The 24,072-nt window shown below is 44.4% G+C and overlaps 1 protein-coding gene across 3 annotated transcripts in view; it reads right to left on the reverse strand.

Moving 5' to 3' along the window:
• The window catches only part of LOC116987958 (E3 ubiquitin-protein ligase rnf213-alpha-like), a 138,398-nt gene that overhangs the window by 24,417 nt on the left and 89,909 nt on the right, over positions 1 to 24,072 (reverse strand). For all 3 annotated transcript variants that reach the window (XM_033044311.1, XM_033044309.1, XM_033044310.1), the window contains 13 exons: positions 22,814 to 23,023; positions 20,647 to 20,834; positions 16,602 to 16,722; positions 14,876 to 14,976; positions 12,235 to 12,414; positions 11,048 to 11,205; positions 8,613 to 8,712; positions 6,156 to 6,267; positions 5,526 to 5,733; positions 4,115 to 4,305; positions 2,505 to 2,627; positions 2,265 to 2,375; positions 226 to 480 (listed from right to left, as the gene is read on the reverse strand). In XM_033044311.1, coding sequence (XP_032900202.1) covers positions 226 to 480; positions 2,265 to 2,375; positions 2,505 to 2,627; positions 4,115 to 4,305; positions 5,526 to 5,733; positions 6,156 to 6,267; positions 8,613 to 8,712; positions 11,048 to 11,205; positions 12,235 to 12,414; positions 14,876 to 14,976; positions 16,602 to 16,722; positions 20,647 to 20,834; positions 22,814 to 23,023 — 2,058 coding nt within the window. The remainder of the gene's footprint in view (positions 1 to 225; positions 481 to 2,264; positions 2,376 to 2,504; positions 2,628 to 4,114; positions 4,306 to 5,525; positions 5,734 to 6,155; positions 6,268 to 8,612; positions 8,713 to 11,047; positions 11,206 to 12,234; positions 12,415 to 14,875; positions 14,977 to 16,601; positions 16,723 to 20,646; positions 20,835 to 22,813; positions 23,024 to 24,072) is intronic.

Here is a 24,072-nt window from a genome sequence, read left to right on the forward strand (position 1 = left end):
CGAAATGTCCCCCACCCATGTTCTCCACAGATGCTGCCAGACATTCTGAGTTACTCCAATATTTTGTGCCCTTCTTTGGTCAACCAACATCTGCAGTTCCTTGTTACTACCAGATTAACCATGAGCTTAACTGACAATATCAAGTGAAGTTAACTAAGAAACCAAGAGCTAAATGCAGGACATGGGTACGGCAACCCTTGCATAGTGCGCCCACGGATTTCTCACCTTCATTTCTGAAGGATTGAAGGCAAGTTTGCGGAGTGGAGATGACAGGGCACTATTCCCACAGAGCAAAACCAAGGCTGCATGAACTATTATTTCAATCAGGGTGCGTTGTTGGCTAGGCTTGTCCGGAGCGATGCGTAATGAAGATTCTGCCGTTCCAAGTTCATTTTTCGCCAAAGCACAGCAGAAATCCTTCAGGTTTGGAGCATCCAAGATCTTACTGTCCTTAATAAATTTCTGCAACTTGGCAATTGCCTGAAAGAAAACAAAGGAAAAAAAGTAAGTATGTTCTGATGTGGATCATGGTTCGGTATTTGTTCATGATGTAGACTAATGAACTCTTCATTTAAATTGAAATATTAAAATGTAATCTGCAAATTAAAATAAATCATTCATAAAACATATATTGGAAGACTGCTCTCTCTGTGCAACCAAAACCAGTGCCTGGACTGACCAGCACATTTCATGAACATCCAAAATAATATCCTTGTTTTCATTTGGGTGCTGGGATTTTTAAAGTTTAGTTCAGTTTAGTTGATTCAAGATGGCGGCGCTGGCTTAACAGCTGCGACCCACCTGCAGTCCGTCTGTTTTTTTTCTTTGTTTTTGTTCCTTGTCATGTTTTAGTTAATTTTGTTTTATTAAGTTGTGTATGTGTGTGGGTGGGGTGGGAGAAACATACTTTGGTCTCTTCCTTCGGGGGATGCGACTTTTTCTTCGGTCGTATTCCCCGTCCCCGTCTCCGTCTGCGCCGAGGCCTAATGGCGGAGCTGGCGGCATCGGAGCTGTAGCAGCGGCGGAGACCCGACTCGGCCCCGAAGCTGTGGCGGAGGCGGCGGATACCCGACTCGGCCCCGAAGCTGTAGCGGCGGCAGCGGCAGCGGAGACCCGACTCGGCCCTGGAGCTGTGGCGGCGGCAGCGGCAGCGGCAGCGGAGACCCGACTCGGCCCCCAAGTTGTAGCGGCGGCAGTGGCAGCGGAAACCCGACTCGGCCTCAGAGCTGTGGCGGCTGCAGCGACCGCCCGCGGAGTTTGAACCGTCGCCTCGGCGCAGAGGGAGAACAAAGAGGGAAGAGACAGAGACTTTAAGATTTTGCCTTCCACCACAGTGAGGAGGTGTTTGGTGAACTCACTGTGGTGGATGTTAAATTTGTGTTGATTGTGTGTTTTTGTCATTTTTTAAATTATATGTATGACTGCAGGGAAACAAAATTTCGTTCAGACCGAAAGGTCTGAATGACAATAAACGAATCTAATCTAATCTAATCTAATCAGTTGATACAGCGTGGAAACAGACTTGAAACGTCACTTGTCCATTCTCTCTCCAGATGCCGCCTGGCCTGCTGAGTTCCTCCAGCATGTGTTTTGGTATGTAGTTGACCCTTAACTGCCCTCCAAAACGCAAGTAAATCTACGGAAGGGGCATTTATGGATGAGCAACAAAACGGTGCTCACATTAGTTACATCCACATTCCATAAATGAAAAAGGAAAACATAGGAAAAAATAGAAACATAGGTGCAGGAGTAGGCCATTCGGCCCTTCTAGCCAGCCAGGTTGAAGAGAGCGGCTTTGATTTTATCTTCTACTTTCCCAAGAAATTCAATGAGTTGATGGTTGAGGTCGATACAATAGTGGTATTTAAGATAATTTTGAATAGGCATATGGGTGTGCAAGGGATGGAGACAATCCTTTGGTGCAGGTCGATAAGAAATGGTCTTGTCATCAGGTATGGCACAGCACATTGTGGGCTGAAGGGCCCATTCTTGTGTTGCACTGTTCTATGTTCTAGGTCAGCACCTCCAGAACTCAGTGAAAAGGCAAAATGCTTAAGTTAGTTGCTGTGTGTGCATCCTTTGAAAGAGCAGCCAAAACTGAAAGAAGTGACTGTTTCTAATTCCTTTAACAAAACTACTGCAAGTGGCGTGCTGTTGCTTTTTAAAAAAATAAATAAGAGATTTCAGCCAAACATGAAACATGTGGCGCAAAGGAAGTATTGAAGGTAGGGAACCCCACATTGCTGGTTAGGAATGATTCTTACCATTTTATTACAGTGCATACTGGCATCCTCTGTTGCGAATGAACATGTTACCTCACGGAATAATGCCAAGCCCAGGTAAACCTGAAGATTCCTTGGTGAGCAATTCAGACCCTTTAAGGACCAAAGTTGTAAAAATATTAAATATCAGCAACACACATGGGTTTAAATATGCATTAAATGAACAAAAAGATTGGAAGGCACAGCACTGTTCAATAAATAGATGGAAAACTCTGCAACAACCTTTATCTTGTCTGCGATGATATTCATCTGGCATCTTGTGACGGCCTCAGTAGTTGCATCACGGACGGCTTTGTACGTCTCCCCACATAAAACGTAGCAATCCAACTGTACGCCACGAGAGTGCTGAAAGAAAGGACCGACTTGCGCGTCAGTATACAAAGTCGTGCCAGAACAGAAATTAAAACAGAAATGCTGATCAGACCAACTGGGCGACTTGGTGGTGCAGCATTAGAATGTTGTTGCCTTATGCCCCTGTCCCACTTAGGAAACCTGAACGGAAACCTCTGGAGACTTTGCGCCCCACCCAAGGTTTACGTGCAGTTCCCGGAGGTTGCAGGTAGTGGAAGCAGGTAGAGAGGCTGACCAAAACCTCCGGGAACTGCACGGAAACCTTGGGTGGGGCACAAAGTCTCCAGAGGTTTCTGTTCAGGTTTCCTAAGTGGGACAGGGGCATTACAGCGACAGAGACCCGGGTTGGATCCAGACCACGGGCGCTGTCTGTACGGAGTTTGTACGTTCTCCCCGTGAATGTGTGGGTTTCTCTGGGTGCTCTGGTTTCATCCCACACACCAAAGACGTACAGGTTTGTTGGTTGATTGGCATTGGTAAAAAATTTAAAGTGTGTAGGATACTGCTAGTGTACGGGAATTGCTGTTCGACGCAGACTCGATGGGCTGAAGGGCCTTTCCACACAGTATCCCTAAACTAAACTAGACTGGAACATGAACATTTTTCTCCATCGATGTCTTTTCAAAATTTATCTCCAAGGTTTTGGCCAGTTCCATTGAGACGCTTTTATGGAAGGTGTTTCCAGCACTTTCTCTGGGATCGATGTCCATGTTTAACTCTTTGATGTTGTAGTAATCTGTCAATTGTTTCAAGAATACTGTAAAATTATACACATTATATGCCATCCACGATATTTTCCAGCTTTGCTTCGAGGACATACAGTTGAGGGAATCTAGTCAATATCTTTTGAAAAAAGCATGTAGCTAGCAAATGTGATATGGATAAAAAGAGTAACTCAGCAAGTCAGGCAGCATCTCTAGAGAACATGGATTTAGGTGATGTTTTGGGTCGTGGCCCTTCTTCAGTCCGAAGTTCTTTGTTTCTACATCACCTATCTATGTTCTCCAGAGATGCTGCCTGACCCGCTGAGTTACTCCAGCACTCTGTCTTTTTTTTGTAGCCCAGCATCTTTAGTTCCTTGGTTCTACAAAGTAAGATTTGGAATTCTCTGACTGAAAGAGTGAGAAGAGCTTCAATTCTGGCTTTAAGGTATAACTGGGTATAGTGTTTGACTTTAAAATCTAACTGGTTAAGCACTGAAGGACACATATTGTGGAGCTTCAAGCAAGGAGCTGGAGGAAAAGATTAATGGGCTTGGTCCCCACATAAAGTCAGTCTGAGATCACAATCCACAATGATAAGGATTATGAAGATGACAAAAACTGATCATTGTTAACGATCCAATTTGGATAGATTGATGTGAAGAATTATTTAACAAACCTTTATCTTGTTAAAGCGTGTTTATTTGACAAAATGATTGGCGAGACACTGCAAAATTTGTGGATGTTATGAGCTTGTTTAAAATGCATTAAATGTTCTACCTTTTCGATGATCTTGTCTGGAAAGGACCAGCGGTACTCCTCGAGTTGTGTCAAAGATTGAACAAGATCCATTCCATACTGATCGTAGACTTCCCTCATCAAATAAACCCGATACCAATCATTGCCAGAATGCAAACAGATCATCTTCATGTGCTCCAAGAAACTTTCCTTTGTGGCCTTGTGATTTATGTCTGGAATTATACATTTTGTAAAATGTCAAAATAAAATAACACGCGTAATTAAGTTCACATATTATATGAATTGTGCTCAGTTCTGGGCACCGTGTATAAGAAAGATGTTGCCAAGCTGGAAAGGGTACAGAGAAGATTTACGAGGATGTTGCCAGGACTAGAGGGTCTGAGCTATAGGGAGAGGTTCAGTAGACTGGGACTCTATTCCTTGGAACGCACGATCATGAGGAGATGTTATGGGGGTGTATAAAATCATGAGAGGAATAGGTTGGGCGGATGCACAGAGCCTCATGCCCAGGGTAGGTGAACCGAAGACAAGAGCACATAAGGTGAAGGGGAAGAGATTTAATAGGAATTTGAGGGGTAACTTTTTCACACAAAGGGTGGTGGGAATATAGAACAAGTTACCAGAGGATGTAGTTGAGGCAGGGACTATCCCAATGTTTAAGAAACAGTTTGACAGGTACATGGTTAGGACAGGTTTGGAGGGATAAGTGCCAAATGCGGGCAGGTGGGACCAGAGTAGCTGGGACATGTTGGCTGGTGTGTGCAAGTTGGGCCGAAGGGCCTGTTTCCACACTGTATCACTCTGTAACTCTACGATTACTGGGGAATAATTGGGCTCAGAGTGTCTCAGCATAACATTCCCACTTTGTTAATCGCGCATATCAGTAGGTTAACACTATGTTTTGGTTTAGGTTTAGGTTTTTTCTTGTCACATGTACCGATGTACAGTGAAAAGCTTTGTTTTGCATACTATTCATTCATTCAGATCAGTTAATATTGTTTCTTAAATACAATCAAGTGAAACTCAAGTACAATAGGTAGAAAAGAGATTTAAATTAGTAGAAGATAGACACAAAAAGCTGGAGTAACTCAGTGGGACAGGCAGCATCTCTGGAGAGAAGGAATGGGTGACGTTTCGGGTCGAGACCCTTCTTCAGAATAGCAGTAGAGCTATTGTATCAGATGACAGTAGATTGTAAATTGTCCCAAGTGTGTGTGGAATAGTGTTAGTGCTCGGGGATCGCTGGTTGGCGTATTCTCGGTGGGCCAAAAGACCTGTTTCCGCGCTGTATTTCTAAACTAGAGCAATTGTATCAGATTATAGTAGATTCTTCTCTGGAGAGAGCAGGCAAAGAATCGCCGTGCCGCAACACCGCAGCACCTTACGTAATAGAGAGCATGCAATGAGTTAAAGTTAGCCTCCAATGTTTTACCTGTTTTGTTGCATGCCTCGTACATCAGCCGAGCCGTAAGACTGAAGCAGAAGCGTATACTGGCGATGTTCTGCAAGTAGTCAATGGCATTGTCTTTACAAGTGGCAGCTTGTTGTCTGGCAAACCTGCTGGCAAAGTTGCAGTTCTGTTTGAGGAGCTCTCCGTCGTCAAGTCCACCGCAACGCTCAAAGTGGCCAAACACCGAGTCCTTATGGAACAAAATACTGTATCAGTTTTGGGTACGGCACAATGGCGCAGCGGTAGAGGTGCTGCCTTACAGCGCCAGAGACCTGGGTTCAATCCTGACTACGGGTGCTGTCTGTACGGAGTATGTATGTTCTCCCCGTGACCTGCATGGGTTGTCTCTGGGAGCGCCGGTTTCCTCCCACACTCCAAAGATGTACAGGTTCGTAGGCTGATTGGTTTGGTATAATCGCAAATTGTCCCTAGTGTGTGTAAGATAGTGTAAGTTTGTGGGGGTCGCCAGTCAGCACGGACACAGTGGGCCGAAGGGCCTTGTTTCCGCACAGTATCTCGAAAACTACAACTGAAAACTAGATTCTTGGCCCATTCCAGTCATACCTTCAGCAAGCTGACAGGAACGGGAGAGAGCAAAAGGTTCTACTTTACCTCAAAGCATTTGATGAACAGCAGGTAGAGTTCCTTCAGATGATCTTTAAAACATATCTTCTCTTCCAGATTTGAGAGGTACGTCTGCAGAAAGTCCTTCACCTCATCAAAACTATTGAGAGATGCAGAATTTATCTTGAGATGTTTAATTTATTCACCTTCACTTTAATCAAATTATCTCACCTCCTAGCATAACCTGCTGATCAGGTGCTAAAATACTGTTCCTCATTAATTTTACAATGAAAAGAAGAATTAAGGTTCTGTTATCATTTACAACATTTTTGATATGTACTCACTGTTGTAATTTGGAAAAAAATGGTTTAGTTTATTATTGTTATGTCAAAGAGACATAGAGTCATACAACTTCAAGAACACTGATGCAATTATTAAGAAAACACATCAGCGCCTCTACTTCCTGAGAAGATTACGGAGAGTCGGATTGTCAAGGAGGACTCTCTCTAACTTCTACAGGTGCACAGTAGAGAGCATGCTGATCGGTTGCATCGTGGCTTGGTTCGGCAACTTGAGCGCCCTGGAGAGGAAAAGACTACAAAAAGTAGTAAACACTGCCCAGTCCATCATCGGCTCTGACCTCCCTTCCATCGAGGGGATCTATCGCAGTCGCTGCCTCAAAAAGGCTGGCAGTATCATCAAGGACCCACACCATCCTGGCCACACACTCATCTCCCTGCTACCTTCAGGTAGAAGGTACAGGAGCCTGAAGACTGCAACGACCAGGTTCAGGAATAGCTACTTCCCCACAGCCATCAGGCTATTAGTCTTGGCTCGGACAAAACTCTGAACATTAATAGCCCTTTATCTGTTATTTGCACTTTATCAGTTTATTTATTCATGTGTGTATATATTTATATAATGGTATATGGACACACTTATCTGTTCTCTATGTTCTGTTGTGCTGAAGCAAAGCACGTATTTCATTGTCCTATCAGGGACACATGAAAATAAACTCACTTGAATCAAGAATCTTGAATCTCTGGAATCTTGAACTTGGAAGCAGGCCTCTCGGCCGGACTTGCTCACAGGGACCAACATGCCCCATCAATACTAGTCCCACCTGTCTGCATTTGGCCCATATCCCTCTAAACCTGTCCTATCCATAAACCTGTCTAAATGTTTCTTAAACAATGTGATAGTACCTGTCTCAGCTACCTCCTCCGGCCCAGGGTTCCATATACCCACCACCCTTTGTGAACCACGTTATGTGTACCAAGGTACAGTGAACAGCTTACTTTTGCATGCTGTCTGAACAGATCAGATATACCAATCATACATACACTCAAGTCAAATTCAAGTACAATAGGTAGAGCAAATGGGAAGATACAGAGTGCAGAATATAATTTTCAGCATTGTAGTTCATCAGTTCCAGAGACCATGTCCAATGTCCACAATAGGATAGAGGTGAATCGGACAGTACACTAGTTTATGGCAGATAACTTGCACACTACAAGATCTGGCAAAGAGCAAAATGGTGACAGTGTAGCCTGTTATAGTGACGTTAATTGATGGACAATGATTGGCCCCAGGAGACCAATGTTTTTGTAAAATAATGTCCTTGTGCTGAAAACATCATGGTCGGTCATGGCATCTAGAAGGCAATGGAGTTACTCGCCTTCTGTTGATGAGAATGGTTTTGCTCTGGAATTCAAAAGTAAATAGGAAGCCTGGAAGTGCAATGAAGACTCAACCTCATGCCTGCTTTAGCCTGTAGAAAGTTGCCATTTTGGCATTCTCTTGCAGAAAACCCTGGGCCACCATCGAGTGTTGGAAACATAGAAAATAGATGCAGGAGTAGGCCATTCAGCCCTTCGAGCCATTCATGGCTGATCATCTAAAATCAGTACCCCGTTCCTGCTTTTTCCCCATTTCCCTCGATTCCGTTAGCCCTAAGAGCTAAATCTAACTCTCTCGTGAAGGTGGAGGTGGGGATGCAGCAGACACAAGTGAAAAGAGGTTGCAAAGTCTTCCTTCTCCGACTTCACAACAGCATAAATTAACTTGGTTCTACTTACTTTTCCATGAGCAGCTTCCTGTAATAACTTTAATGCCAGGATTGGTCTGTAAAACTGAACCAAAAACTGCCATGTTTATATCAAGGGGGAAGTGAAATCTGTGGTTTTCAATTGTAATGTCATACATATACTTCTTTCATGTGTGCATTCATGTATTATTTGTTGGAAGGAACTGCAGATGCTGGTTTATACCGATGATAGACACAAAAGATTTATGTGCATGTATTTTGTTCGCTGTTAAATTGGGACCTGGCACTTTTGGAGGAAGTTGAGAGGCAGGAAATTGCATTAGAAAACTGTCCTGTCCCAAAGAAAGAACATGAAAGGGCTTAAACTGTTTAAAAAACAGACACTTGCATGATACACAATGTCAGATTTGGTCCTGTTTTTTTTTAACTGTGGAAGTGAACACATTATTTTTCCTTACCTGTAATGCATTAGCAGCTTCAGTAAAACAGAACGTATCACAGGGTTAATGTCCACGCATTCTGAGAACGGGGTTAAAGTCCGAGTCCGGTAGAGGTCACCTAATATTAGAAAATAATCTTTAGTATAAAGTGCAGACCCAAGTTCGATTCTGAATACAGGTGGGGTCTCTACGGAATTTGTAAATATTTTCCTGTGACTGCATGGGTTTTCTCCGGGTGCTCTGTTTTCCTCCCACACTTCAAAGACCAGCAGCTTTGTCACTTCTGCAAATTGTCCTGAGTGTGTCGGATAGAACTAGTGTGAATGGGTGATCGCTGGTTGGATCGGACTTGGTGGGCCGAAGGGCCTACTTACCCGTTGTCTCTCTAAACTAAATCTCCTATGTTTTAATCCTATGGCTGACTAAGGTACAAACAGAAGAACAAACCTAAATCAATGCACATGTAGTCAGCCCCAGGCTACATCATTACTTTGAGATTGATAAACATTAACATTGAAAACTACAGATGGAGGATAGAATAATATAGTGTGGCAGTTTGCAAATCACATTGTCAAAGGCCTGACTTAAGTCCAGATTGATAATGTCAACTGCCTTGCCTCATCAATCGTCTTGGTGAGCTCTTCAAAAGACTCTATCTGATTCATGAGACACAATTTTCCACGCACAGAGCCATGCTGACTGAACCCTCATCCCCCCATGCCTATCCAAATGCTGTTAGATCCTGTCCCTAGAAGTCCCTCCAAACAACTTTCCCACTACCGATGCCAGGTTCCCTGGTTATTCCTTGCTGCCTTTCTTAAATAAGCACATTTGTGAAGGAGATAAAGTGTTTGGAACCGTTCTCATCCTCTCAAAGCTTGCCCCCTTTCCATTGTTTGAAACCAAATTCCCCATTGGGCTGATAATCTCCTTCCAGCTGCCTGAAGGAGTTCCAAAGTAAATCAAGTAAGGCACAAAAGTCCAGAGCTCACTCTGAGTTGCCAAAGGAATTCTAGGCTTCCACAGTGGATCCCACTCGTCAATGGTTCAGTATCACCACAGGGCAGAGCTGAGGGTGCTGGTACACAAGCAACATCTAGCCTAGAAGCAGGAAAGTCCACATGGTTGTCTCCATAGAGGACACTGTCGCCAAATGTTTCCCTGGTGGACTTGAAGATAAATCATCAATGCCTTCGACAAAGTCCAGCATTAGATTAGTTTCCTGTCGAACCTGGAGTGTAGGATGCATACGTAGGATAAGGTAGAGCTAGTGTACGGGTGATCGATGGTTGTCGTCGACTCGGTGGGCCGGTTTCCACGCTGTATCACTAAACATAAACGCTGCAGGATCCTGTCCCTAAGAATCCCCACTAACAGCTTTCCCACCATTGACAGCAGGATCACTAGCCTGTGGTTCCTTGACTTGGCCTTGCTGCCTTTCTTAAACAACATCGTAGCACAAGCCACACTCCAGTATTACGGGAACTTCACCTGCAAATTGCTGCAATCCTGTTTCTGCATTCTTATAGTCAGGGACCAAGGTCATGACCCACCCCACTGGTGTGAACCGTTGCCAAAAGAGTTGCATTCATCAGAAAAGGTGGTCAGCCTATTTACACAGGTATCTCTAGTCCCAAGCATATCACTTAAGGTGCAGCAGGAGTGGCCACCGCACAATAGCCTCACTGGTCAGAAATAAGAGGGCCTCGAATGACTGACAAAGTGAGGGGCAAAGCTAGAATGTAGGCAGAGACAATAAGACTAGTGGGAGAACTGGGAAGGGGAAGAGCTATCTGAAGTTAGAGGAGTCAATGTTCATACTGCTGGGGTGTAAACTACCCAAGCAAAATATGAGGTGCTGCATTCTTGCATTACCATGAGTTTTTAATTTAGTTTTGGACATAAAGCATGGAAACAGGCCCTTCGGCCCACCGAGTCCACGCTGACCATCGATCACAAGTTCACACTCGTTCCATGTTATCCCACTTTCACATCCACTCCCTTCATCATTGGGGGCAATCTACAGATACCAATTGATCTACTAACCCGCACTTTTTTGTGATGTGGGAGGAAAACGGAGCATCCCGGGGGAAATCCGCGCGTTCACAGGGAGAATGTGTAAAGTCCACACAGACAACGTCCGAGGTCAGGATTGAACCGGAATCTCTGGTGCTGTGAGGCAGCAGCTCTACCAGCTGTGCCACTGTGCTACCTTGGTGACCTAATGAGTTTGTGCATAGTTTAGTGGTGCCGTAAGTGTTCACTATGGAACATTGTACATAGTAGACACTTACATTGTAGGCCTAGGGCCGATGTCAATTGTTTTTTTGTTTTTATCCTTTTTATTTTATTAGAAGTAAGTACAGTCATATGGCACCAAAGTGCCTAATATATATTTTCATAATACATTTTATGTACAGCTGATGTCAATTGTTAAGGACAGCAATACGAACCTTCAGGCGAGTTGCTGACTGCAATTAGTAGCGCAAGCAGCAACTTAATCACTTGGTCACTTGGTGGAGAATCTTCACTGAAGCAAAATGTGGAAACAACCTCCATGAAAAACATATTGCACCTCTGCCGAAAGTCATTATGTTTTTTTATAGCAGTCCTGTAAAATTAAGAGTAAAACCATCAATTTTAGACGTGTCACACTTTATATAGCATTTCGCATAAATCCCGAAAAACCTTGCCATTCCCACTGCCCCCAACATAAAACTGTGACAGAGAGGAAATTGGAACCTATAATTATTGACAGTATTGTCAAGCTTGAAAGGGTTCAGAGAAGATTTATGAGAATGTTGTCAGGACTAGAGGGTGGGAGCTATAGGGAGAGGTTGAGTAGACTGGGTCTCTATTCCCTGGAACGCAGGAGGATAAGGGGTGATCTTATAGAGGTGTATAAAATCATGAGAGGAATAGATTGGGTAGATGCACAGCGCCTCTTGCCCAGAGTATGGGAATCGAGGACCAGAGGACATAGGTTCAGGGTGAAGGGGAAAAGATTAAATAGGAATCTGAGAGGTAACTTTTTCCACCCAAAGGGTGGTGGGTGCATGAAACAAGCTGCCAGAGGAGGTAGTTGAGGTTGGGACTATCCCAACGTTTAAGAAACAGTTAGATAGGTACATGGATAGGACAGGTTTGGAGAGATATGGACCAAGCGCAGGCAGGTGGGACTAGTGTAGCTGGGATATGTTGGCCAGTGTGGGCAAGTTGGGCAGAAGGGCCTGTTTCCACGCTGTATCACTCTATGACTATTCTATGTGCAGTCTGTTTCAATATTCTAAAGCAGCAGAGGCTGGTCGGTGGAACTGAATGGAGTGGGGATAATAAGGCAATCCTGTGGCAGGGCAGGGCTTGTTCTCAATCTCTTACACTGTCCCAGAGTTAGTAATGCTACACAGGAGGCAGTAGAGACAAGAGAAAATTGGCATCCCTCAACAGCATTGATGTGCAGAGGCAACCTGGAGTCCAAATTGATAGCTCACTGAAGGTGGCAGCACAAGTAGATAGGGTGGTAAAGGAGGCGTGTGGTATGCTTGCCTTTATTGCTTGGGTTATTGCGCTGTATTTCTAACCTAAACTAAAACTAAAAAAGACAACATTCTGAAACTTGATTTTGAAGAGAGGAACTTACTTCAGCTGCGTGGAGACTTGGATTTCGTCAGAACTGGGAACTCCTGCCTTGCACTTTGGGCAAACCCTTTGAAATGCAAGCGAACGTTCCAAACATTCAATACAAAAGACGTGTTCACAGGGCAGGCAGGCAGGATCATTCAGCATACCCAGACAGACTGGACATTCTTTGATGCCATACCTGAGGAGAAAGAACACAACCAGAAATGACTTGGACATTCCAGTACTCGGGAAAGGCTTGCTCATTCAACTAACGTGCATTATTCTCTGTTCTTTTGAGAAAGGAAAGATTGACCACAGTCTGCAAACTTAAGGGCCTGTCCCACGAGCATGCGACTCCATGCGGCAAGCGCGACCTAAAGGGTCGGTCCCACCAGCATGCGCCTGCATGCACCAAGCGACCTAATGTGGTCGCTTGAGCCGTACGGCCTCTCGGGGCCGGTCCCGCTTCGATTGCCGTAGCCGTATGGAGTTGTGCGGAGCTGGTCCCGACATCGCGCGGGGCTCCGAAAAACTGACCGTGTTCAAAATTTCTGCGCGGCAACAGCCCGCCGGCCCGCAGCCACCTCGACGCCGTAAGCACCGCCTCGACGCCGTACGTCACGAGCGAACTTCCCGCAGACTTCGCTCGAACTTCATGACAGCCACTCAACCACCGCGTGGCCCCCGCTTCTGGTTTGGCCGCGCTTGCTGCATGCAGGCGCATGCTGGTGGGACCAGCCCTTTAGGTCGCGCTTGCCGCATGGAGTCGCATGCTCGTGGGACAGGCCCTTAAGTTTCAAGAAGAATAGTTTTCTCCAGTACAGGGTTTCTTTCTATTCTTGGGGATTCAGGCAACAACACAAATGACACAACCAATTATACAGTGTAGAGCTGCTGCCTTAAGGGCCCGTCCCACTTTCACGAGGTAATTCACGAATTTTCCCGAGTTTTCCCCTTGAATCAAACTCGCAGAATGTTCGTAACAAGTCCGTAGGAATTCGTAGCTATGTCGTAGCGGCTCGTTATGCTAGCCATAGGTACTCGTGGCATCAAGTAAGTCGGGACGTTGTTTCCAGCCCGATAAAAAATGTTCATGAGTAAAAAGATGGTCGGGATGAAAGAAATTGCAACTTTTTACTTGTAAGGAGGGCATTGAAATAGTCGTGGGAAATCGTAGACATAATCGTCAGAGTTCGTGAACATCATCGTGGAAGGTCGAGGGAGTTCGTAGATTACCACAATCTTGATTTTTTTTTTTAGGTCCTTTAAACTCGGCAGAGGTTTTGAATTAAGTCGTGAAAGTGGGACAGGCCCATTACAGTGCCAGAGGTCCGGGTTCAATCCTGACTACGGATTGCGGACTGCACAGACTTTGCACGTTCTCCCTGTGACCAAGTGAGTTTTCTCAGGGTGCTCTGGTTTCCTCCCACATTCCAAAAACATACAGGTTTGTAAATTAATTGGCTTCTGTAAATTGTCCCATAGATTGTGGTGGTGTAAGGTCAGTGGGACGAAGGGCCTGTTTCCATGCTGTATCTCTAAAGTCTACATTTGCTTCTGTAAATTGTCCCTAGTGTGTTGGATAGAACTAGTGTGCAGTTGATCATTGGTCAGCGTGGACTTGGTGGGCCAAAGGGCTTGTTTCCACACTGTATCTCTAAACCATAAACTAAACTGAATCTTGTAGTCTTAAACCACCAAAATCAGTGGTTGACACAAGAGATTTTTTTTACCAGATATCTCATCAAGCTGCTGTAACATTTTTTTAGAAGCTTTAACCCTTTAAGCCCACAAAGGTTGGCTGCCAAATTGGTACTGTTTGTGGCAGTACCAATGCATGGGGCTTTGTAATGGACATCCCACACTAGTTCAATGAACAAACACTAATTGGATAGCACAGCTTATTAACAATGCCTAATGGCAGCACATTTATTTGCAAGAATTACATGACATTTTAGACAAAATCCTCAAGTAACCTTACAACCCAGCGGCATGAATATTGATTTCTCTAACTTCAAGTAGCCCTTGTATTCCATCTCCTCTGTCCCTCCCTCACCCTGATCCTCTTGTTAATTTCACCATTGGTATTTCTTCGTTATCACCTCGTTCCCAGCCAACAATGGACCATTGTGGGCTCCACCTCTCCTGGGCCATCGATGCAGGATCTCTGCTTTGTTCTGTACCTTCCCACACCTCTATTGTCCCCCTCCCTGACTCTCAGTCTGATGAAAGGTCTCGCCCCGAAACGTCGCCAGTTCCTTTTCTCCAGAGATGCTGACCAACCCGCTGAGTTACTCCAGCATTTTGTGCGTCCATCCTTAAGTGAGGATTTGATTGAAGAGGATTTTGATTGAGGCTCACAGGATAGGCACACTGAAACCATTCGGTCAGTGGGGTGGCAGATTGACGCAGCTCACAGCTGGTTTACAATCTCCAGTAATCCGATCCATTTGACAATGTGAGTTTTCCTTTCATGTCGCAAATTTTGCGCAAACGTTAATTGCCGACTACAAATTACCACCAGTATGTATGTGGGTGGCAGGATCTGAGAGGAGTGAATGGGAATGCGAGGCCAATAAAATGCGTTTAATGTAGGGCCACATGAACTAGATGAGCTGCATGAGCATGAGGGCTAAACAGTGAATTGAAGACCATTTTACCTGTGGTCCAACAGACTGGACATCTCATTACATGACTGCAGCACTTCAATCACTCCTTCAACCGTCTTACAGTCCTTCATATCAGAGGACGTCCTGAGGATCTGTGTAAATGGTGGATACATTTTTATCATTCAACATACCGAGATATCGCCAGAAAAATAGAATAGTGGTCGATTCAGAACATTGGAAACTTCTAAACAATATTATACAAATCCTCTCATTAACTATTCTTGCCACGTGGAGAAAACTTAAGTCCTGAAATTATTGTCCGTGATTTAAAAGGCAGGACAAATAGCTTTAATGTGTCCGCTAATATTATCACACGTTCATGCAATTTGTTAGTCCCACCGTTAAAATAATTGAAGATGGAAGAAGGTGGATATTACAAGACCTAGTGTTCACTAGTCGATCACCTCGCTGAACACCTTTACTCAGTCCGCCTTGCCCTACGTGGTCTCCCGATTGCCAAACACTTTAACTCCTCTTCCTGTACTGACCTTTCTGTCCTGGGCCTCCTCCATTGTCAGATTGAGGCTAATTGGAGGAGCAGCACTTCACATTTTGCCTGGGAAGTTTATAAACCAGCAGTATGAATATTTCCCCCCCCCCCAACTATCAGTAAGCCTTGCATCCCCTCTCGCTCCATCCCTCCCCTTTCCTAGTCATTGTACTAGTTTCACTGTCGTCCTGTTTGGTTTCATTGATCTGTATTACTCGTTATCATCTAGCGCCCAGCCAACAATGGACCATGTGTGTAGGAAAGAACTGCAGATGCTGGTTTAAATCGAAGCTAGACACAAAATGCCAGGGTAACAGCGGGACAGGCTGAGAGGAGGAGAACCTTCAAAGTAGACATACCTTGAGGAGATTTTGCAGTGGATGAGGAAGGGTCGCGACCCGGAATGTCACCCATTCCTTCTCGCTGCCTGGCCCACTGAGTTACTCCAACATTTTTTTGCCTACCAACAATGGACCATTGTGGGCTCTACCATTCCTTGATCATTGCTGCTTATTGCATATCTTTCATTCATTTGTTCTATACATCTCAATATCACCATATATATCCCTCGTTTCCCTTTCCCCTTCCCCGACTCTCACTCTGAAGAAGGGTCTCGACCCAAAATGTCACATTCCTCTTCTCCAGAGATGCTGCTTGACCCTCTGAGTTACTACAGCTTTTTGTGTCTGTCTATGGTTAAAGCTGACATCTTTTTGGGGGGAATAATGTATTTGATGGAGTTTTAGGTTCTGAAGAAGAAAAATTTTAAATAATACTTTATTAAAGAGAGCATCCAGAAACTCCATGTGCTGACCATTCTGACAGAGTCCATTGAGTCATACAGCACTCAAACAGGCCATTCAGCCCCTCGTCCATACCAATCAAGATGCTCCATCTCATCTAGTCCCATTTGCACGCATGTTGATATTGAATCTGCCTCAACTACATTCTGGCTCATCCCATTTACCCATCACAATCTGACTGAAAAAGTTGCCCTCAGATTCCTATTGAGTTTTCCCCCTCACCTGCAACCCACATCCTCCTGTTATTGATTCCTCTACCCTGGGTAAAAGGCTGTGTATTCACCCTATCAATTCCCCCTCATGATTTTCTACAAGCAGCCAATTATTCTTAAAATCGGTTCACGTATAATGATTAAAAGATGTGGTTAGCTTAAAGACAATTTCTTCCATTGTACAGTTTTTTTTACAGATTGGTAATCATTACCTTCTGAAGCAGCGAACAATGTTTTACGGCAATGTCCTGTAACCTGCAGTCAATGTGACCGGCTGTCAACACAACATGTTCGATAAACACGCACAACACACGTGCACTGTCCCAGAGAGTTCTAAGAGATAATAAAATATTACGTTACTACTCCTTGCAGTTTTCTAAAATTGGAATTATCCATCAAAAGGAGCAGACACTTGTATCAGAACTGAAGTGTCCACTGTTGTGTTGAGGCTAGTTTATTGTCACGTGTACCGAAGTATGGTGGAAGGCTTTTGTTGCACGCTAACCAGTCAGCGGAAAGACAATACATGATTACAATCGAGCCATCCACAGTGTTCAGATGCAGGATAAAGGGAATAATGTGAATAACGTTTAGTGCAAGATAAAGCCTGTAAAGTCAGATCAGAAATAGTCTAAGGGTCTCCAATGAGGTTGATGGTAGTGCAGGGCTGCTCTCTATTTGTTGATAGGATGGTTCAGTTGCCTGAGAACAGCTGAGAAGAAACTGTCCTTAAATGTGGAGGTGAGCGCGGCACACTGCAATACCTTTTGCCCGATGGATGTATGGTTAATGGAGGATAAATTATAAATGAGTTCTAGTCATAGAGTCATCCAACATGGAATTAACTTACCCATGTCAACCAGGATTCCACATCTACACTTGTCCCACCTGCCCATATTTGACCCATACCCCCCTCTACCACCTTTCCTATCCATGTGCAAATCTTTTAATTTTTTTTATTGTACCTGCCTCAACTACCTCCTCTGGCAGCTTGTTAAATGTACCCACCAATGGGTATATTTTCAGTGTGAAAAATTTGCCCCTCAGGTTCGTATTAAATCTTTCCCCCCTCACCTTGAACCTATGTCCTCTGTTTTTTGATTTCCCTGTTCTGGTTAAAAGTATAAGTTCACTCTATCTATGCCCCTTTCAATCTTACACACCTCTATAACATCCTCTCAGCCTTCTGCAAGGAATACAGTGTTACCCTTCCCAACCTCTCCCTATGGAGAGTTCCCTCAAGTCTTGGCAACATCTTCATAAAAGCCCTGTCCCACGGTACGAGTTCATTCCAAGAGCTCTCCCGAGTTTAAAAAAAAATCAAACTCGCGGTAAGCACGGAGAATGAACGTAGCGGGTACATCGGAGCTCGGGGACGTCTCTTAGCGCTAACGGCAGGTACTCGGGAAGATTCGCTAACGGCATGCAAGCACAGGAAGACTCGTGAAGATTTTTCCACATGTTGAAAAATGTCCACGAGAGCCCCGAGTACCGACGAGTGGCCATTACCGTAAATCTCCGAGTTCGAATTAGGGCAAACTCAGGAGAACTCCTGTAATGAACTCGTACCGTGGGACAGGGCTTTTAATCTTCTCTGTACGCTTTCTAGCGTAACAATCTCCTACCTTTAGCAGGGTGACCAAAACTTAATACTCCAAATACGACCTCATCAATGTCTTGTACAACTGTCACATAGCATCCCAACTGCTATACTCTCAATACCCCAACTGATGAAGGCCAATAAACCAAAAGCCTTTCTGACCACCCCATGGAGGGATTTAAGAGAGAATTAGATAGAGCTCTAGGGGCTAGTGGAAACAAGGGATATGGGGAGAAGGCAGGCATGGGTTATTAATTGGGGATGATCAGCCATGATCACAATGAATGGCGGTGTTGGCTGGAAGGGCCAAATGGCCTCCTCCTGCACCTATTTTCTATGTTTCTAACTCAGCGGGTCAGGCAGCATCTCCGGAGAAAAGGTATGAGGAATGGTCTAGACCCGAAATGTCACCCATTCCTTTTCTCCAGAGATGCTGCCTGGCCCGCTGAGTTACTCCAGCACTTTGTGTCAATCTCCAACCTACCTTGCCGGTCCAAAGTAGACAAAACAAATGCTGATTTCCCCATTTCATACCCTCCCCTACGCCCCACGGGTTTGCACAGTTATCTACTTGAAATAATAAAATGATTATCGCATCAGTAAATCGTGAAAGCTTCTCAGTGGTAGAGTTGCTGCCTTACAGCTCCAGGGACCCAGGTTCGAACCCGACTATTACGGAGTTTGTACGTTCTCCCCGTGACTTGTGTGGGTTTTCTCCTTGATCTTTGGTTTCCTCCCACACTCCAAAGACGTACAGGTTTGGAGGTTAATTGGCTTGGTATAAATGTAAATTGTCCCTAGTGTGTGTAGGATAGTGTTAATGTGTAGAGCTCGCTGGTCAATGTGGACTCGGTGGGCCGAAGGGCATGTTTCTGTGCTGTATCTCTAAACTAAACCTAAACTAATCCACCATGTTGGGTAGCATGACAGGATCTCATTCCCTAAAAAGCTTTTAATGATAATTTCAGTGTCGACTGTATCATCCGAAGAATTGGCTTGTAGTTGTAGAGATCAGCAAAAATATTTTTGTCCAGGTTCATGGCTGATGTGGAATTCATTTTATATTTCTATTGATCTAGTTTTAGGTTTGGTTTTAGTTTTCGAGATACCACGTGGAAGCAGACCCTTTGGCCCACCCTGCCAGCGACGACCTTTGATCACATGTACACTAGTACTATATTATCCCAATTTCACATCCTACATACTAGGAGTAATTTACAGAAGCCAATTAACCTACAAACTGCTAGGAGGCTGCAAGGTGACTTGGATAGGCTGGGTGAGTGGGCAAATGCATGGCAGATGCAGTATAATGTGGATAAATGTGAGGTTATCCACTTTGGTGGCAAAAACAGGAAAGTAGACTATTATCTGAATGGTGGCCGATTAGGAAAAGGGGAGATGCAACGAGACCTGGGTGTCATGGTACACCAGTCATTAAAAGTAGGCATGCAGGTGCAGCAGGCAGTGAAGAAGGCGAATGGTATGTTAGCATTCATAGCAAAAAGATTAGAGTATAGGAGCAGGGAGGTTCTACTGCAGTTGTACAGGGTCTTGGTGAGACCACACCTGGAGTATTGCGTACAGTTTTGGTCTCCTAATCTGAGGAAAGACATTCTTGCCGTAGAGGGAGTACAGAGAAGATTCACCAGACTGATTCCTGGGATGTCAGGACTTTCATATGAAGAAAGACTGGATAGACTTGGCTTGTACTCGCTAGAATTTAGAAGATTGAGGGGGGATCTTATAGAAACTTACAAAATTCTTAAGGGGTTGGACAGGCTAGATGCAGTAAGATTGTTCCCGATGTTGGGGAAGTCCAGGACAAGGGGTCACAGTTTAAGGATAAAGGGGAAATCCTTTAGGACAGAGATGAGAAAAACATTTTTCACACAGAGAGTGGTGAATCTCTGGAAGTCTCTGCCACAGAAGGTAGTTGAGGCCAGTTCATTGGCTATATTTAAGAGGGAGTTAGATGTGGCCCTTGTGGCTAAAGGGATCAGGGGGTATGGTGAGAAAGCAGGTACAGGATACCGAGTTGGATGATCAGCCATGATCATATTGAATGGCGGTGCAGGCTGGAAGGGCCGAATGGCCTACTCCTGCACCTATTTTCTATGTTTCTAAACCTGCACATCTTTGGAATGTGGAAAGAAACCAGAGCACCCGGAGAAAACCCACGGGGTTAAAGACAGAATGTACAAACGGCGTACAAAAAACACCCAAAGTCAGGTTTGAATCCGGGTCTCTGGCATTGTAAGGCAGAAACTCTACCACTGTGCCACCCTACACAGATTTGCCCATTTAAGACATGAGACATTTATTGTCACATGCACCAACTGATACAGTGACATTTATCGTCACCAGAAATTTAGATTAGTGAAGGAGGAAAATATCTCCACAGACCAGCCAGAGCGGGTCTGTTTGCAAATGAACCAACACATCTAGTAGCAGGTGTGGAGGTAAACTGTAGGAGATAAAGAACATGTGGTTTTTATTGGATGGATAATACTTGAAGAAGAAAACTTCTGGCAATTTTTTTGAAAAAGGAGACGAATTTAACAAAGATCATCTCCATTGCTCAGTATTCCCAGCATTTTCTATTTTATTTTAGATTTTGACCACATATAACATTTGGCTTATGGTAAAATGTGGCTTGCCTTATCCGAGATACAATTTGCTGGTATGTGGATCTGCACGGCTTCAGGTAGTTTTTGTCAAAAACCAGTTCAACTGCTGGCTGTACAGTTTCCATTATTTCCATCAGTTGTTTACAGTCTTTGACCGTCTCAATATTCACAGCTTGAGCCATTTCAGCACAGGCATAGGCTGCATGTAGGTCGAGGGTCTGAAAAATAAACAAACACTTTCTGAGAAGTTTTCTTCTTCGATTAAGTAATGTTCGCATTGATAAATGCAGGAATAGCAAAATTCCTTCATGACTATGTCAGGCAATATGAGATAGCTGCTTAATGATATTGCTCTTGGGCATGGTCCCAGTGTAACTAGAACTACTAAATGTCTGCTCCATAACAACAAGCTTTTCACACAGTAGATGGTGAGTATAGAGAATGGGCAGCCACGGGAAGCAGTAGAGACGAGTACAATTATTCCATTGATAGGTGCAGAGTCAGAGTCATAGAGTGATACAGTGTGGAAACAGGCCCTCCGGCCCAACTTGCCCAACATGTCCCAGCTAAACTAGTCCCACCTGCCCGTTTTTGGTCCACATCCCTCCAAACCTGTCCTATCCATGTACCTGTCTAACTGTTTCTTAAACGTTGGGATATTCCTTACCTCAACTTCCTCCTCTGGCAGCTTGTTCCACACACCCACCACCCTTTGTGTGAAAAAGTTACCCCTCAGCTTCCTATACAATATTTTCCCTGTCACCTTAAACCTATGTCCTCTGATCCTCAATTCTCCTACTCTGGGCAAGAGACTCTGTGCATCTAACCGATCTATTCCTCTCGTGATTTTATACACATGGATATGAAAGATTCAGAGGGATATAAGCCAGATGCAGGCAAATGGAACTAGCTCAGGTAGACATCTTTGTTGGCGAGGATGAATAGGGTTGTACGATCCGTTTCCATGCTGTATACCTCCATGACTCCCAGTGAGGTGTCCACCTGACCCCAACCCAATCTCAAGTCTTAGGGTTTCAAGTTCTTTTTAGAAGTGGGGGAAGGGGTGGTACACCCAACCTTTCCTGCTATGGCCTGAGTAGTCACACAATATAGGCAACATTGGGAGCAAATGTAAAATATGCATGTTAAATGGCTAGCAAGACAGTCTTTAACAGAAATACATACTTTCAATGAGATATAAAGGCTAAATAGACAACAAATAGACAACTTGTCAGTAGAAAGATATTTAATACTGCTGTCAAATCACAGTTTAAAGATCATTTGAGGGTGGCAGAGTGAAGCAGCTGGTAGATCTGCTGCCTCACAGCGCCAGAGGCCGAGGTTCGATCCTGACCTTTGGTGCTGACTGTGTGAAGTTTTCATGTTCCCCCTGTGACCATGTGGGTTTCATCTGGGTGCTCTGGTTTCATAGATACATAGACAATAGGTGCAGGAGTAGGCCATTCGGCCCTTCGAGCCAGCACCGCCAATCAATGTGACCATGGCTAATCATCCACAATCAGTACCCCGTTCCTGCCTTCTTCCCATACCCCTTGATTCCGCTAGCCCTAAAGAGCTCTGCCAAACTCTCTTTTGAATGCAACCAGTGAATCGGCCTCCACTGCCTTATGAGGCAGAGAATTCCACAAATTCACAACTCTGTGAAAAAAGTGTTTCCTTGTCTTAGTTCTAAATGGCCTACCCCTTATTCTTAAACTGCGGCCCCTGGTTCTGGACTCCCCCCAACATCGGGAACATGTTTCCTGCATCCAGCATGTCCAATCCCTTAATAATTATATATGTTTCAATAAGATCTCCTCTCATCCTTCTAAATTCCAGTGAATACAAGCCCAGTCGCTCCATTCTTTCATCATATGACAGTCCCGCCATCCCGGGAATTAACCTCGTGAAACCTATGCTGCACTCCCTCAATAGCAAGAAGGTCCTTCCTCAAATTCCTTTCACATTCCAAAGACTTGTGGGTTTGTAGGTTAACGGGCCTCTATAAATTGCCCCTGGTGTGTAGGGAGCGGATGGGAAAGTGGGAATAAAGTGGAACTAGTGTGAATGGGCGATCGATGGTCGGAGTGGACTTGCTCAGCCAGGTTCTATGCTGTATCTCTAAAAGCTTTGTGTTTAAATGTCAACTTTAGTCAGAAGATTTGAATATTTTTACAATACCCTTTATGCAACTCACCATTTTGTTAGAATCCAATGCTCCTGGTCTCCAATTCCGAAAACATTCCAGGACTTTTGGGTAGAGCACAAACGTATTGGACAAATTTTGCAGTCGTTTTTTGAAAACATTGTATGCAATATGTATCCACGTAGGTGAATGTTCCAGAAGGGTCGGTTCAGAGTCACTGTGAAGCTCATTCAGGCAGGATATAAATGCCATCTTGAATATCTTTAAATTAAAAACAAAGGCATCAATATGCAGAGTTGCAGAACCTTCAAACAAAATAATTCACAAAAGTTAGTCTCTGAATTTCCTTGTTCTTTTGAGTGGGAGAGCGCTGACATTATGTCGTAGCTAGGGTGAAAGAGATTTACAGTTTAGTTTATTGTCTTAAAACAGCAAGATGCAAGGATGTTCCTTGTTCATGTCATGCTCACCTGGAAAATAGTATAGATAATGGCAAATAACCATTGAAGTCAGGAAATAGGGCAGCACAATAGCACAGCCGGTAGAGCTGCCGTGGTAAGGTCGCAAGATCATGTGGTACGAGTAAAATTAGGCCATTCGGCCCATCAATTCTATTCCGCCATTCAATCATGGCTGATCTATCTCTCCCTCCTAGCCCCATTCTCCTGCCTTCTCCCCATAACCTCTGACACCTGTACTAATCAAGAATCTATCTATCTCTGCCTTTAAAATATCCACTTACTTGGCCTCCTCAGTCTTCTGTGGCAAAGAATTCCTCAGATTCGCCACCACCCAACTAAAGAAATTTCTCCTCATCTCCTTCCTAAAAGAACGTTCTTTAATTCTGACGCTATGACCTCTAGTCCTCGACTCTCCCACTAGTGGAAACATCACTATTCTCACAGCGCCAGAGACCCAGGTTCGATCCTGACCTCGGGTGCTGTCCGTGTGGTGTTTGCACATTCTCCCTGTGATCGCATAGGTTTCCTCCCGCATCCTAAAGAAATTCTGGTTCGTTGGTAATTGTTCACTGTAAATTGCCCCTGGTGTGAAGGGAGTAGATGAGAAAGTGGGATAATATAGAACTAGTGGGAACGGGTGATCAATGGCCGGCGTGGGCATGGTGGGCCCCTAGGACCTGTTTCCATGCTGTATCTCGAAGCTAAAACTAAATTTAGACCTTCTGAAGAACAATATTTGGAATTTCCTTTAAGCAAACGTGCATTTGAACATAGCTCACAAGAGATCTGGCTATTTTAAATGAGTTGCATGATTATTCTTGCTGTGGATTTCACCAAATTACATTGAGA

The sequence above is a fragment of the Amblyraja radiata genome, chromosome 26, assembly GCF_010909765.2.
Source record: "Amblyraja radiata isolate CabotCenter1 chromosome 26, sAmbRad1.1.pri, whole genome shotgun sequence".
In the NCBI taxonomy this organism is placed as follows: Eukaryota; Metazoa; Chordata; class Chondrichthyes; order Rajiformes; family Rajidae; genus Amblyraja; species Amblyraja radiata.